The sequence below is a fragment of the Rutidosis leptorrhynchoides genome, chromosome 1, assembly GCF_046630445.1.
Source record: "Rutidosis leptorrhynchoides isolate AG116_Rl617_1_P2 chromosome 1, CSIRO_AGI_Rlap_v1, whole genome shotgun sequence".
Classification (NCBI taxonomy): domain Eukaryota; kingdom Viridiplantae; phylum Streptophyta; class Magnoliopsida; order Asterales; family Asteraceae; genus Rutidosis; species Rutidosis leptorrhynchoides.
Window position 1 is genome coordinate 687,600,858 of NC_092333.1, and position 15,790 is coordinate 687,616,647.

A 15,790-nucleotide genomic window follows, 5' to 3' on the forward strand; every position below is an offset into this window, starting at 1 on the left:
GTCCCACGTAGGTCAATTTAGAAAACAATTGAAAATGAGTGGATTATAGATGATGGATCAGTCTAGGGTTTACAAAAAAGATAAAAAAAAATGTCAATATTATCTCATCATGTTTTCTTCATTCCTAAAACAAACCCAATTCTTTTTTATTACTTTTTTATTGATTTGAAATTTTGTATTTCTCTCACTGTTGGCAGAAAACTAGTGTTCATTTGTATGTGGCTGTGGACAAAAGGGTCACTGTTGGTTATACAAAAGATTTGATTTTTGAGGCTCCCATCTACACAAGCTTTACCAACTTATATCACTACTTTCTTTATTATTTATTTTATTTATTATTATTATTGAAACTTGATTTGTATGGTTTTATAATACTCGTATAAAGTTTGGTTTTTTATGTGAAAAAAGTTCTCAATCTTGTTCAGAACATTTGGGGTAAAGGTTTGCTTTTTAGGATGCATTGCAAGATTATTTCTTGGAGCTAATAGTTCAAGATGATTTGTTGTTTGACATGAATCTTGATTTTTGTGGTTTTTTATGTAAAAAAAGTAAAAAAGTTTCAAACTTTATTAGAATTTGGGGTAAAGTTTGGATTTTTAAGAGTGTATGCAAGATTGTTTGTGAAGCTAAAATGTTTTTTTAATTCAAGATGAGTGAATTTTGTAGAACTGTAAGCATATGGTGTGATCTTTATAATAAAGCTATAGGTGGGTAATAATGGAAAATTCATCTGAAACTAATTGGCAGAGGACTGGTAGCTCTAGGGGGTTGAATTCATCTGGAGTTTCAAGTAGAAACCCTAGAAGAATTCCGGAAAATTCGGTTAGATTTTCGGGTAATACGGATCATGATTCTGGAATAAGGAGAGAAAAAGGTGTATTGGGTCAAGCTGATAGTGTTGGAACTCAATTTGGTTACTTTAGGGAAAATGATGGTGTGGTAATTAGGCCTGTTGAAGCTAAAGATGTTAGTTTGAGACAATGGTTAGATAACACGGAACGTGTTGTTGATGCACTTGATTGTTTGCATATATTTATGCAGATTGTAGAAATTGTTAATTTGGCTCATTCACAAGGGTTTGTTGTGCATAATGTTCGACCATCGTGCTTTGTTATGTCGTCGTTTAATCGTGTATCGTTTATAGAATCAGTGTCTTGTTCGGATTCAGGTTCTGATTCTTGTGAGGATGAACCAAACAACAACCAGAGTCAGAGAGGTGATTTGATGGGATTGGGGGGTAGAAAAGTATCAGAAAAGGGTTGGTTGAAATCGGGTTGTGAGAATTTAGAAGGTGGTAATGTTGACCCATTTCCAATGAAACAAATATTAAAAATGGAAAGCAGTTGGTATACTAGTCCAGAAGAGGCTGCTGGTGGTCCAAGTACTAGTGCTTCTGATGTTTATCGATTAGGGGTTCTTCTTTTTGAGGTATATTTTATGTTTATATATTATTTAATTTACCTTTTTTACATCTTATTCTGAATATATAAAACAGAACCATCTGAAACTTTAAGTGTTTCTACCTTTTGAATTGGAATTAATTGATAGTAATTGTTTGCTTGTGTGTGGCAATATCTGATTATGTAAGGTGTTAATGGGTAAAATGACTTGGGATGCATTTGGTTTGCCTCTTAATTGAATGGCTCAACACTCAGTGTTGAACCCGGTTCAGTGCATTTGTTTCTCACATCTAATTGATAAATGATGTTGAACCATTGAATCTGTACTGAACCAATCAACAATTTGTGTTGAACCATTTAGCACTATTTGCTGAACCATTCAGAGTTGATTTACAAGATTGAAATTCTTAAATAAAGGTGTAAGTAGTTTGCAGTTGCAGCTTCAGCTAGTATGCAAACATCAAAACTGATAATTACGACTTCAAAACGCATATCTGTTATTCGGTTTTCCTGTGTCAGTATCTGATAATTGTTTGCTTGTGTTTACTTTTATGATAGGCCAGTCGTAGATAGCGGTTAGGATTTCGTTCTGTAGTTTCGAGCCTTCCGTTATCCTGTTGTATCTTTGTTCGGCTTGTTCATCTTCTGATGAATTAACCGTTGTTTTATAGTATTCGTTATTTTTGCCAAAAAAAAAAAATCTTAGGGTGCGTTTGTTTGCCTCTTGATTGAATGGTTGCTGAACGCCTTTCAGCATTCAGGCGTTGCGTTTGTTTGTTTCTGACATCTGAATGATAAATTATCTGTGCTGAACTATTCAGAGAATGAATTTCTTAAATGACCTTGATAGTTAGCAAGATTGAAATTCTTAAATAAAGGTATATAAGTAGGTTGCAGTTGCATCTTCAGCTAGTATGCAAACAACAAAACTGATAACTACGACTTCAAAACGCGTATATGTTATTCGGTTTTCCTATGGTTTCTAACCGACTCTGACTTTATTTACGTTTACAGTTATATTGCACTAGTAGTTCTGCAGAAGAAAAGAATTCAACCATGTCTAGCTTGAGACATCGCGTATTTCCTCCTCATTTATTATTAAAATGGCCTAAAGAAGCCTTATTTTGCTTGTGGTTACTGCATCCCGATCCTGCTAGTCGGCCAAAGATGGAGTGAGTGTCCTTTCAATATTTCGTGTTTGAAACCCATGTTATTTTTGCTGATGCTAATTTTCTGTTTTCTGTTATTATTAGTGAAGTGCTGCGAAGTGAACTTCTTAACGAACCTAGAGATAATTTAGCTGAGCGAGAAGCAGCTATAGACCTTAAAGAAAAAATCGAGGAACAAGAATTATTGCTCGAATTTCTTTTAATGCTTCAACAACGAAAACAAGAAGCTGCAGACAATTTGAGAAGGACCGTTTCGTTTCTGTCTTCCGATTTGCAGGAAGTTACAAAACTGCAAACATGTATTCGCGAAAAACGTGGCCTGACTTCAAATCTTGAAGACTCACCTTCATATTTTCCATCTACAAATAATGACGACTCTGCGAGTTCAGGATCCAGAAAACGAATCAGGAACACAGAAAGTTCAAATAGTCTTGTAAATGAAGATAAAGATAAAGATAATGCCAGTTTTAAAAGCTCCCGATTGATGAAGAACTTCAAAAAACTCGAATCGGCTTACTTTTTGACTAGGCGCAGGGCGTTGAAACCGTTGCTTAAACCGGTACCTAGAAACGCACCGATGAGTAGTGACGGTAAAGGGTCTATCGTGCTTACGGAACGAAGTTCGGCTAATAATTTTCTTCCAAGAGAGCGGTTTAATGAGGGTAAACAAAAAGGATGGATCAACTCGTTTTTGAACGGTTTATCGAAATATCTTTCGTTTAGGAGCTTAGAAGTAAAAGCAGATTTAAAGCAGGGAGATATCTTGAACTCTTCTAATCTTGTATGCTCTTTGGGGTTCGATCGGGATGGTGAATTCTTTGCAACGGCTGGTGTTAATAAAAAAATCAAAGTTTTTGAATACGATTCAATCTTGAATGAGAATCGTGACATTCATTACCCTGTTGTTGAAATGTCGAGTCGATCTAAACTTAGTAGTATATGTTGGAACAACTACATTAAAGGCCAGATTGCTTCCAGCAATTTCGAAGGTGTAGTCCAGGTATAAATAATTAAATACCTCTATTTTTCTTTTATTCTGGTCAAGTGTCTGAATATGTATGAAATTTTCATCAAAATTGAAAGCTTGATACTTAAGAGTAGAAAGTTTTGAACTTTGATACGTTCAATCGAATTTTGGATAAAATTTGATACATTTTTAGATGCAGTCTTTGTTATTTGTTGTTAAATGATGAACATCAGTTGATTCTTTAATCTTTCAATTTTGGTATAGTAACTCCATTTTGGAGTATTTTTTTGTTCTGGTCAAGTGCCCGAATATGTATATGTATGAAACTTTTAATCAAAAGTCTATTGAATGTATCCAACTTAATAAGCTTTTCTTATATGTAACTAACTTTCGATTACTGTTATTGTATGCATCCAGTCCAGTTAGTTTTTAAATTAGGTAGCTAACATATTTTGCTGATGTGGCAGCCTGTAAGTTGCCACGTCACAAATCTTGTGGCATGTGACTGGTTTACAAGTTGTACAAGAGGTCTGATACATACAATATACAATAGTATAATATATAATATATAACTAATAGCATATTAATTGAAAGTTTAATAGTTTACAGTAGAAAGGTTTGAACTTCGATCCTGCAATCGAATTTTGGGTAAAAAGTTTTGAACTTTGACACATGCCATCGAATTTTGGGTAAAAAGTTTTGAACTTTGACACATGCCATCAAATTTTGGGTAAAAAGTTTTTAACTTTGATACATGCAATCGAATTTTGGGTAAAAAGTTTTGAACTTTGATACGCGCAGTCGATTTTGGGTATAAAGTTTTGAGCTTTGATACGCGCAGTCGAATTTTGGTTAAAAAGTTTTGAACTTTGATATATGCAATCGAATTTTGGGTAGAAAGTTTTGAACTTTGATACATACAATCGAATTTCGCGTAAAATTTGATACATTTTAGATGCAATCTTTGTTACTTGTTGTTTAATGATGAACATAATAAGTTGATTCTTACATGAATGTTTCAGATATGGGATGTTACACGAAATCAAGTCTACATGGAACTCAAAGAACACGAGAGGCGCGTGTGGTCAGTTGACTTTTCATCAGCAAATCCTACATTGCTGGCGAGCGGGAGCGATGACGGTTCAGTTAAGCTTTGGAATATAAATCAGGCAATTATATTCTTCCACTTGGTGGATGTCCGTCCGCTTTCAAACTAAACGTACTGCAATTATCTAATTATATGTAATTTAAAGTCTAGTATCTCGATGTATAATAAGTTGTTTTTCTTACATGCTTTCTTACTGCAGGGGACGAGTGTTGGTACGATCAAAACAAAGGCCAACGTCTGCTGTGTGCAATTTCCGTCTGATTCAAGCAATTGTTTGGCGTTTGGTTCTGCTGATCATAGGATTTATTATTATGATCTACGCAACCCTAGTGTGCCACTTTTCACGCTAGTTGGACACAATAAAACCGTTAGCTATGTTAAGTTTGTGGATTCGTCAACTCTTGTATCGTCATCAACTGATAACACGTTGAAGCTCTGGGATTTGTCAGAATCTACATCGCACATTATTGACTCTCCAATTCAGTCATTCACAGGCCACATGAATGTAAAGGTACGTAATTTTTATATTTCCTATGTTGGAAATGGTACTGAACTACCGATGTTTCGTTAATAAGATGACTCATCTTTATGATTTTTATTTTTTTATTTGCAGAACTTTGTTGGTTTATCGGTATCTGATGGTTACATTGCCACTGGTTCAGAAACAAACGAGGTACTTCTTCTTACAGCAACCATATTCCATTAGTTCTTATTTCTACACCAAATTAAATAATTAAAACTATAATAGATTGTTACTGAAAGACTGTTACTGTAGGCCGCATTGCAGGCGATTTGGACGGGTGGGTAATTGGGCAAAACGAATTTATTTATTTATTTATTTATTTATGTACATTTCCACTTTCTGTCCTTTTCTTCCAAGTTCCATGAGTAGTTAAAAAGTTATATATACGGAGTATTATATAAAAAAATGTGTACTTTCTTTAAATAATATTAGTACTACTAGACAACTTTTGACCCGCTCAACCCGTTTGACAGTGATTTAGTTATCGCTACTTGTCTGTTTTGATCTGTTTTTCGTATAAACGGGTTGAAATTGCCACCAATAACTAATAATTAATATGAAATAAATTAATGATTTTTAAACATTTCATGATTTTGATAATTGTATAAAGGGGTTGAAATTGACACCAATAGTTAATATGAAAGTATATTCATGATTTTGATTGTATACAATTGTGTTGTTGTCAGGTATACGTGTATCACAAAGCGTTCCCGATGCCTGCGTTGTCATATAAATTCAATACGCAAGATCCGATATCAGGAGATGAAGTGGACGACTCTGAACAATTCATCTCATCTGTGTGTTGGCGTACTCAGTCGTCGACTTTGGTTGCTGCAAATTCATTGGGAAACATAAAGCTTTTGGAGATGGTCTAATCATTCTTCATTTCCAAACATAAAACCACTCGGTCTGTTATATTGCGCTTAAGAAGGAGGTGTATACTGTAGAGACAAAAATTTTGAGTATGCTGCTACTGCTAATCTGTGATTGTAGATAAATTTTTATTTATTTAGTGACAAAAGGAAATTATTTATATCCAACCTCCTGTATATTTTGCAACTGTTTTATTACCATTCATAATCATTTGGTATTTACCATATTTAAGTTTCTGCATTGTTTATCATATTTTTGTTATTACTTAAATAATGCTACTTTATGATGATACAAGTATCAAAGGTACATGAATTTTGACACACTGTTGTCACAAGGCATACACTTTGGTGACCATTTACATTTGGAGGCTTTGGTACACAGTACTAAACTTATTACTACAAAATAAGTTCATACATCTTTTTAATAGAACCAGAAAAGTTTATTAAAAGAGATTTTTATATGGATAACCCTAAGTACCCTTGTATGTGTAATTAGTTTAGTTCATAAACGACCCAATAGATCATAATAGTGTACATGATATAGTTAGTACTTGATTTCTTAGGTTTATCTTAAACCTAAGAAGTCAAGTAGTAACCATATCTACACTATTATGCTCTGTTGGGTCGCCTTGTCATCAATAGTATGAGATCTTGTAATGGACCATTATTTTTGGTTGATGCAGCGTTGAAGTTTTGCACTCCGTATTTATTAATTATTTTGTTTTACATATAAAATTTATATATTAAATAAATAGTACAGTATTGGCTAATACAGAGGCTATTGGCCATCATTCCATAAAATATGGTTAACATATTTAACAAGTTTTAAGTAACTTATTATTTCCATTACACCTTCTCTGAAATGTATTTCTTATAAATTTATTGCTTTGGCTTCTCCATAATCCATGTGTTATTTATACTTTATATAAGACACTCTCATGATGTGTGTTACCATAAGGTAATTAAGGTATATGCATGTTAGATAGGCTGTTTGTTACGCATCATACCCACGCCTATGGGTTGATGAGTTGGCATAAACCAACGCCCTCGACAGTGGCGGAACCAGGAATTTTACTCACTGGGGGCAAATTTTTTTAAAAAAACGTAGTAACTTTTTTGGGCAAAATATGGAGGTTTTTGGGCAAAATTTGAAGGTTTTTTGTGCAAAATATGGAGGTTTTGGGGCAAAATCCGGAGGCTCTCGAGCAAAATATGAAGACTTTGGGGGCAAAACATGAAGACATTGGGGCAACAAAAAAAAAAATATCCACTCTGGGCAAAGTCGAAAAATCCAAATTTTTTACACTAAAAATTACAAATCCACCAGGGGCGGCTGCCCCCCTCGGTCCCTTAATATTTCCGCCCCTAGCCCTCGACCCTCTTGTTAGACCATTTGTAAGATCATTTGTAGTGGAAGGGGCGTTGCTTGGTGATGTGGTTGTTTTTTGCACTTTTTTGATGACTATGATGCGTGGATTTTTTGTGTAGAATATTGGTGATGTGAGTTTTTGACGTGGGTTAAAAGTGTTGTGATGATGTTTTAAAATAAAATTGGTAAAGTAGTTAAAAAGGGATCAAAATTATATTTTTAAATAATATAAAATCATTAAATATAATCCCACGATGGTTGCTTCATCCGTTGAAATCCAACTGACATTATCCAAAACGAAAAACCAACGTTGCATTAGGAAGGGGGCGTGGGTTTTGATGCCACGTCACATCCCATGGGCGTGGGAAGTGAGGGATACAAGTGGGTCTAATGAGTAGGGGCGCTGGTTGGTGCTTACACTTTTTGGATAACTAAACAGTGTGGGTTTTTGGTGTGAAGTAATCTGATGTTGATTTTTGAGTTGAGTTAGGAGTGTTGTGATGATGTATTAAAATATAATTAGTAAAATAATAAAAAATGATAAAAATAATATTTTCAAAATACGTAGTAATATATAATTAATAAATCAAAACTCATGCCCGTTGCTTCATGCGTTGAAATCCAACGCACGCGTCCTAAATGCCCATTTCCCATGCCCCATTACAGATAAAATAGGGCGTTGTTTTTTGTACACATCAGAACCAACAATGTGGGTATATGCGCGATACAAATGGTCTTATGGGACGGCTTAGAAATATTTTTGGTCGTGCCTTAGTTTTTCACGGACTAGCAACGTAAGTTGCTTTCTTCTAATTGGTTATCTTTTTTTTTTTTTTTTTTTAATTATTTTTTATTCCCTTTTTACTTAACTTCCATTTATATTTTGTCACATCCCACAACACTCTCAACCAACACTCAAATTTACATCACCATAACTTCACATTTTTAACTCGCACGCTCAAATCACCCAAAACAAACTCTCACCACCAACCCACACCTACTACCGTAACGAATAGTCTAAGTGGCGGATTATTAAGAGAGCATGGGTGGGCTATGACCCTTCCAAAATTTAAGGTTATAACTAGTATTCCGTATTTTAGAGATATACATAAAGTATTGATTAAAAGGCCAAGTGGTTTTTAAATTTTGTTTCGAGATAGAAGGCAAAATTCGATTCTCTTGAACGGTTACACTTTGTTACATTTACTTCGTATTTTTTATTACAAGAGTATCTTTTTTTTTTTTTTTACGAAAAAACGAATACTCGTATAGAAACGAGACCGTTTTCAAAAGAAAAACGCCCTCAACAAGAAATTAAAAAAAAAAAGACGGGAAAACGAGGAAACTTATACCTAGAAAGCAATTATGTGAACGAAATTATCTATAAAAGAGCCTCCCTAATGACCCATAAAACCATAAAGACAAACTAACCAAACAAAACCGATTACAACACGAAAAGAGAAATTAACTCAATTTTTTATAAAATTAGTCACGAATTTTTTATTACGTTGTATCTAAGTTGTTTTATGGAGTAACAACAACAACAACAGCAACAACAACAACAAAACTCAATCTTACATATGTGAGGTATGAGGGAGGTAATATGTAAACAATCATTCCTCTATTCTAGAATAAAAAAAAGTCATTTCTCTATCCAGAGTGAACACCACAAGAGTAGGGAAAAATTCCTCTCTCAATGTTCTATGGATAGAGAGATTGTATCCGAGTGAACCTCCGGCCAATAAGTAGGTTAAAAAAAAAGAAGAAAAAAAAGTGTGAGACGCCATGGAAATGATAGAATCAAATTTCCATGAGTTTTAAACCTGCCAAAGTTCAATGTAGGCTCTAAGCGGCAATCAAATCGCCAATAAATCGACGTTTGCTGTTGACTAGATTAATAAAGCCATATTTTATGGAGTAGTATTTATTATATTTAATTATTAGATTAGATTACGATGATTATAACACTATAATGAATTAGCTCAGTTTACATAGCACGTATATATGGACATTGTACTATGTTTAAACTTAAATTGCTTTATATATATTGATAACAAATCTTATTTTTTTTTCAATTGAAGTTTCTATAAAATTAGTCATGAATTTCTATCTATTGATTGGAATGTTACAGTAGATAATTTATTCTCTTGTTGGATTATTACAGTATATTAATATACGTTAATTGTGAACTATTACTCATAGTTGAACAATCAAAAGCACATTTCATCTAATATATTATTAGCTCCTCCAATAGTTATGTTCAAGATTGGTCACTGCATGTTACTTCCATGCCTAAACTACTTTATCTAAAACTTATAAGCAAGTTTTGCTTGTTGGAGACAATTTGGATGTCAGTATCAAATATGGATTTAATCACCACAACTCTGCTTGTGGTATATAACTCTAGTGTATAGTGTATTAACTCCTGTTATTATTAAAGAAAGTGATTATACTCGGCATACATTGTAAGTTGTAATACCACTTGTTTAATCAACATGAATAAACCATCATGATGTTTGTTTCTTATAAGCACAACATGTTTTATCCCTTAATTTAAGGATGGCATATTTCTTAAAAGTCAGGCTATTGATTAAATTAATTAAGACTATTAAAACTTTGATGTGCTGTCAATAATTGATCCAATGGCCTCTCTTCTTTATAACCGCATCTATCTTTTGCTTAGAGATTTCCCAAATGATAGTATGACACTTGAAAGATTTGGTACTCCCTGTCCACATTACATCTAATCTAAATATATAAATAATAGTAATTAAAAAAAAAAAAAAACTGAGCATGTTATAGTCACAAACTTTAACAGCAAGCAGTATTATAACACATGTAATTTGTACAATTGTGCATGGTTCTATATATTTTGTGATTTCCTTATCTTTGGTGTTACTGGAGAGTGGTGTCCACCTAAATGGACTAAAATATTATTTAGCAACTCTCAAATGTTGATATTAACATTGAGTTGTAGCTAAACTGTTAGTAGTCTGCCTCTTTGGGCGAGAGGTCAGTAGTTCAACTCCGCTAGGCTGCAACATTGCACTTAATGTTATTCTTTACCTGAAGTATCTATCCAGTTCGCTTTTCGCTTAGTGCGGGGGCAGTGGTGAGGGAGTTTTACCGGCCATGCCCTTGGATTGGTTCGGGTTTCCTCTAGGACAGTAGTTGGGGTCGGGTTATGCAACTATGTAAGATGAACGTGTTGGTGGTTTAGTCCCCCTGAGTGATCCCAAAACCAGTGGCGATTCTAGGATTAAAACTCAATGGGGTTCCAAAAAAAATTTCCATTAGGAATTATGTTTTAAGGGTATTTTAGTGGTCATTTACCTTTTAAAATCTATAAATTCTGAATATATATGAGGTCATATACTTAAATTTAGTGGTGTTCTATACATTTTGAACACTAAATTATTAAAAAAAAAATTCACACATGTGGGATCATAGAACCCCATTGCTCTTCATGTAGGATCGCCACTGCCCAAAACCCATGTTAAAAAAAATGTTGATATTAATTAAATATATTAGAAGCTAGCTAGCTAAGGATGAGTGGGTACTTTTCCTTAATTCATTCCCTTTGATTGACTAATTAATACAGGTACTAATTTTTCAATGAAAGCATGTGCATGTAGCATGGATAGATTATAGGATATGGATTCCTTTCTATCCGTAAAAGCCCAATAATTAGGGACATTGTCATGTTTAAGGTCTTCCATGTTCTTCTTACAACTTCATGTTGATATACATCAGCTTAGACCATTTGTAATGTGTGAAAAGGTTGTAGTTGCTACATCACCATAATGTTATATATTTCACAACCCTTATGATTGAGAAGGTGGGTCTCAGTTAATAAATTAATTTGATATTTTGACAAGAAAAAATAATTATTTCTTATTAATCAAACAAAACATATCTTTTAATATCTAAAGTACTTCATTAACAACTATATTACTTAAAAAATAGGATACAATTTATTAATAATAAATCTAAGGTGTGAAAGTTCTAAGAGCACCGGGAGTGGTGACCCAAGTCAGTTACGATGTCACTGGTGACGGTTAGTCAGAAAAAGTGAGGAACCCTGTATTTATAGGGAAGAACTAGGGTTACGGTTATATTAAAGTTTAGGCCTCTTGGGCCGGACCCATAATAAATAGGTGACATGGTAAAGGTAAAGATGAACTAACATATTGAATGTAATGGTCATGATTGGCAACTGTACCTTGGTGTTATTTAAGAATTTTAAGTATTTTCTTGTTCAACGTAAAACGGATAGAAAAATGACAAATTAAGGGTTTGAATCCAAGAAAAGGACACTTTATTCTTTTGCTTTTGTCTATGAACAGAACATGTAGTTTGTGTACAAGATGGGAGATTGTATGGATATGGTATGGAGGGGCACAAAGAGGTCTTTATCAATTGACTTGTGAGAGTAGATCTGCCTGTTTTAAAATGTGAACAAAACCATCATAGATTACAATGTTCAAAGATGCTGATCACATTTGATTTGTTATGATCTTTTCAATCCTTTTATTGTGTGTTCATCTTTTATGCAAATACCATATTGATATTCATAACAAATTGTTTTACTCATATCATGTTACTAGTTAATTAATATTTTATAATGTTTTCATTATTAAGTCTACACGAGGAAAGTGAGTATTTAACTCATATACGAGGTTTTACAATTTTAACTTTAAGTTTTCAACTTTTTTCAATATCACTTATAAATATGTTGCTGGTAAAATTTGAACTTAAAATTTCATGTAAAGATATCAAAATCCCGACTACTAGTCTATCTTGGATGGTTAACATGTTTTTTTTTTTACATAAGCTTGGGATCACCAGGGGGACTAAACTACCCACGCGTTCATCTTCCGTAGTTGTATAACCCACTCTCAACTACTGTCCTAGAGGAAACTCGGACCAATTCGAGGGCATGTCCAGTAAAACCCCCCTCCCCGCTGCCCCCACACGAAGCGAAAGGCGACCTGAGTGAATACTTCAGGTCATGGATAACATCGAGTGCAATGTTGTAGCCCAGCGGAGTCGAACTACTGACATCTCGCTAAGAGAGACAGACCATTACCATTTGAAGTACAACTCAATGTTTAGATGGTTAGCATGTTAGTAGTAAGTTAATACAAATATAGTAGACTACGTGCGTTAGTGTTGGTTCTATGTTAAACAAATATATCAAAAGATCTAGTTGAAATAAAACTTGATACAAACTTTAATCAGTTTCATTGATCATTGACTATAACTCTAACATACATCGTGCGAACAATAAAACGAACCGATAATGACATTAACACAAATAAACAAAACTCGTTTCATCGTATTACTAAGAATCCATCAAAAAATGCAACATCTACTGTCACCTGAAAGAACCCCGGCTAAAAAGACATTATTATCACCTAAATAAGCATGTAATACTAGTAAAGATTGAAAATCACAAAGACCAGAATTAAATAAATAACTTATCAAAAATGGAGGAGCTAAAGTGCAAAAATATCAAAATTGGTGTAGGTAACATGCAAATAAAACCCTAAGTTGACACATACAACGTTGGATACTGATGAAGTACACAGACAACACACCACAAACCTCAACCTCTTCAAATTCCCTTGTTTTTCACTTCTTATCAAAATTAATTTTTATTTTTTTTTACTTTTGTTTATCACAACAAATTTAATGGAAATCATCTCTAGACAACAACATGATAAAGAAAACCCATCTCCGGCCAACTCTCCGACCAGCAACGGCAGCAGTACCAACAGCAACGGCACCGGCGCCGTCCAAGCACCACCACTAACTCCAAGACCTGTTGCAAGATCCGAACCAAATCCGTACCCAACAACTTTTGTCCAAGCTGACACTACTTCATTCAAACAAGTAGTCCAAATGTTAACCGGATCACCCAATAACCCAAAACCCACCCAACAATCAGATCCGGCTCCATCCAAAAATTCCATTCCACCGGTCAAAACGGGTCAACAAAAAAAATTCAAACTTTATGAACGCCGGAACAGTTTAAAAAATGGGTTAATGATCAATCCATCGGTTCCAAGATTCGGGTCGGGTCATGGTGTATCTCCGAGAATTCAAGAATTATTATCTCCGAGCATTCTTGATTTTCCGTCGCTTGTGTTAAGTCCGGTAACGCCGTTATCACCGTCGATTGGAAGTTCGTCTGAGGAAGAAAGAGTAATTGCGGAAAAAGGATTTTATTTACATCCGTCGCCTAGGGCGGCGACGCCACATGGGACACCGGAGCCACAGTTGTTGCCTCTTTTTCCGGTTACGTCGCCGAGGGCATCGAAATCGTCAATTTAGAGATACTCCGTATATGATTATAAATTTAATAATAATTATAATTATAATTATGATGATTATGATGATGATTTTAAGGTTAGAGATCTTTTGCTTTAATTGTACAATTTGGATCTCTATTTTCTAAATCTAAATTAATTAAATAATTACAATTTTCCTTGATTTTCAATTACTGTTGGTGGTATTAGTATTTAGTATATATATTGAAAATCCCATAGAACTTTGCATACTAGAACCCAGCTAGTTTTTTGGACCGCACTTCGCAGCCAGTTGAAAAGTAAAAAGAAAAAGGTCATTGTAGCTACAGTACTATAGTGTTTCGAATCGGGTGGACCTGTTTCGGTTTCAACGGTACTATAGTGTTTTGACATGGTGGGCGGTGATTGGCCCGTTGAGTTACTACGTTTAGAGTGTTATATAATATAATATAATATAATGAACTTTGGTTGCATTTGAGAAAATTCAATGTTGAATGATTCATAAATCTGAATGGTTCAAATGAGGTTTGTTAATCATCTTTAAATAAACTATACAAATTGAATAAAATTAACTTATTAACGTGTTATATTGATAAAAACTTTAATAATATGCTTGTTGGTCAAGCACTCTATATATGATTTCAGGAAGATATTACAAAAAAATTGGTTACTTAATGTTTAATAGAGTGTTTCAGGTCTGAATGATTCAGCATTATTCAACACCTTATGTCATTCAGAATTTAAAAACAAACACGCTTAATGGTAAATAGTTCAACATTCAGTGTTAAACTATTCAATTAAAACGCAAACAATCGCAGCCTTAGTGTACTTTACACAGATTGAACTTGACGCAGGGTGAGTTCACTTTGACGCTCGGTTTGTATGTGGTTCCTTTAGTTCTCTTTTTCCCTATCAATTCTTTCACTATAGTTGTATATTTATATTTTTTTTAATTATTCTAGTTTTAATTGGTTTAAATAGTTTTTTTTTTTTTAAATCCAAATGAAAGGAGTACGTTGAACCTAATTGGTGGACTTTTATGATTCCTTACTTTTTATTCACTTTATATTTTTTAATAATAATGCTTCATGTGATTAAATATATATTTTAAAATCACAATTGTGTTTTGATCGATATCATCAATGCATTAAACAGCATATTGATTATTGTTTAAATGCAAATTAAAATATAAAAGTTACAAAATTTATATCAAATGAATAGACATAGACATAAATTATATTATGTACTGTATCAGGTATTCAAAGGATAAATCTAAGTAACATAAATCTTCTTGGTGATAGTAGTAGTAAATATCAAAAAAAAAAAAAAAAAAAAAAATAATATATATATATATATATATATATATATATATATATATATATATATATATATATATATATTGGTAGGATCAAGAGGGAAGTAACCATTCGGGGGGAAGCAAAAACTTTTTTTTTTTCGTTTTTTGAAAAAACTTTGTTTACGAACATTATAGATGAGATGAAAATATGAACATTTAGTAGAGACACTTTGTGATAAATGTTTTTATTTTGGCGAGAAAACGCTCGAAGAAGTAATATATAACAATTATCGTGTTTTTCGAGCGTATTTTGAGGTTTTAGCTATTGGAGTTTAGATATTAGGGTTTAGATATTAGGGTTTAGATATTAGGGTTTAGGGTATAGATTTATGGTTTAGATTTCGGATTTAGATTGAGTTTTTAACACGAACGGTTTAGAGTTTAGGGTTTAGGGTTTAGGGTTTGGTGTTTTGGGTTTATGGAATAAACCCAAAACACCAAACACCAAACCCTAAACCCTAAACCATAAACTCTAAATCGGGCTAAATTTTACTTCACAAAACATGAAGAAAAAAAAACGTTCATATTCTTCACGAACAATATTATCTTGAATGTTATTTTTGTCGATCGTTTTTCCGCCTAAATAATAACATTCATCACGAAGTGTCTCTTCTAAATGTTCATATTTTCGTGTGATCTTGATGTCGGAAAAAAAGATTTTCAAAAAAACGAAGAAAAAAAAATTTGCTTCCCCCCGATTGGTTACTTCCCCAT

At 33.4% G+C, this 15,790-nt stretch overlaps 2 protein-coding genes across 4 annotated transcripts; both read left to right on the forward strand.

Annotated features, from left to right (window-relative positions):
- Window positions 1–200: 200 nt before the first annotated feature.
- LOC139886053 (protein SPA1-RELATED 4) lies at window positions 201–6,257 on the forward strand. 3 transcript variants are annotated; one of them, XM_071869791.1, is made up of 7 exons: window positions 202–1,428; window positions 2,415–2,572; window positions 2,654–3,569; window positions 4,559–4,732; window positions 4,844–5,155; window positions 5,258–5,317; window positions 5,854–6,257. In XM_071869791.1, the coding sequence occupies exons 1-7, from the start codon at window positions 718–720 to the stop codon at window positions 6,040–6,042; spliced, it is 2,520 nt and encodes an 839-aa protein (XP_071725892.1). In that variant the 5' UTR covers window positions 202–717; the 3' UTR covers window positions 6,043–6,257. The 3 variants fall into 3 exon arrangements, with proteins under 3 accessions (XP_071725894.1, XP_071725892.1, XP_071725893.1); XM_071869792.1 differs by having other exon boundaries at window positions 203–1,428; window positions 4,559–4,705; XM_071869793.1 differs by lacking the exons at window positions 5,258–5,317; window positions 5,854–6,257 and having other exon boundaries at window positions 201–1,428; window positions 4,559–4,755; window positions 4,844–4,982.
- A 6,739-nt stretch (window positions 6,258–12,996) lies between these two features.
- On the forward strand, window positions 12,997–13,868 carry LOC139886054 (VQ motif-containing protein 4-like). The gene has a single exon (XM_071869794.1). It carries the CDS (start codon window positions 13,103–13,105, stop codon window positions 13,742–13,744), a length of 642 nt encoding a protein of 213 aa, XP_071725895.1. The 5' UTR covers window positions 12,997–13,102; the 3' UTR covers window positions 13,745–13,868.
- Window positions 13,869–15,790: the final 1,922 nt, after the last annotated feature.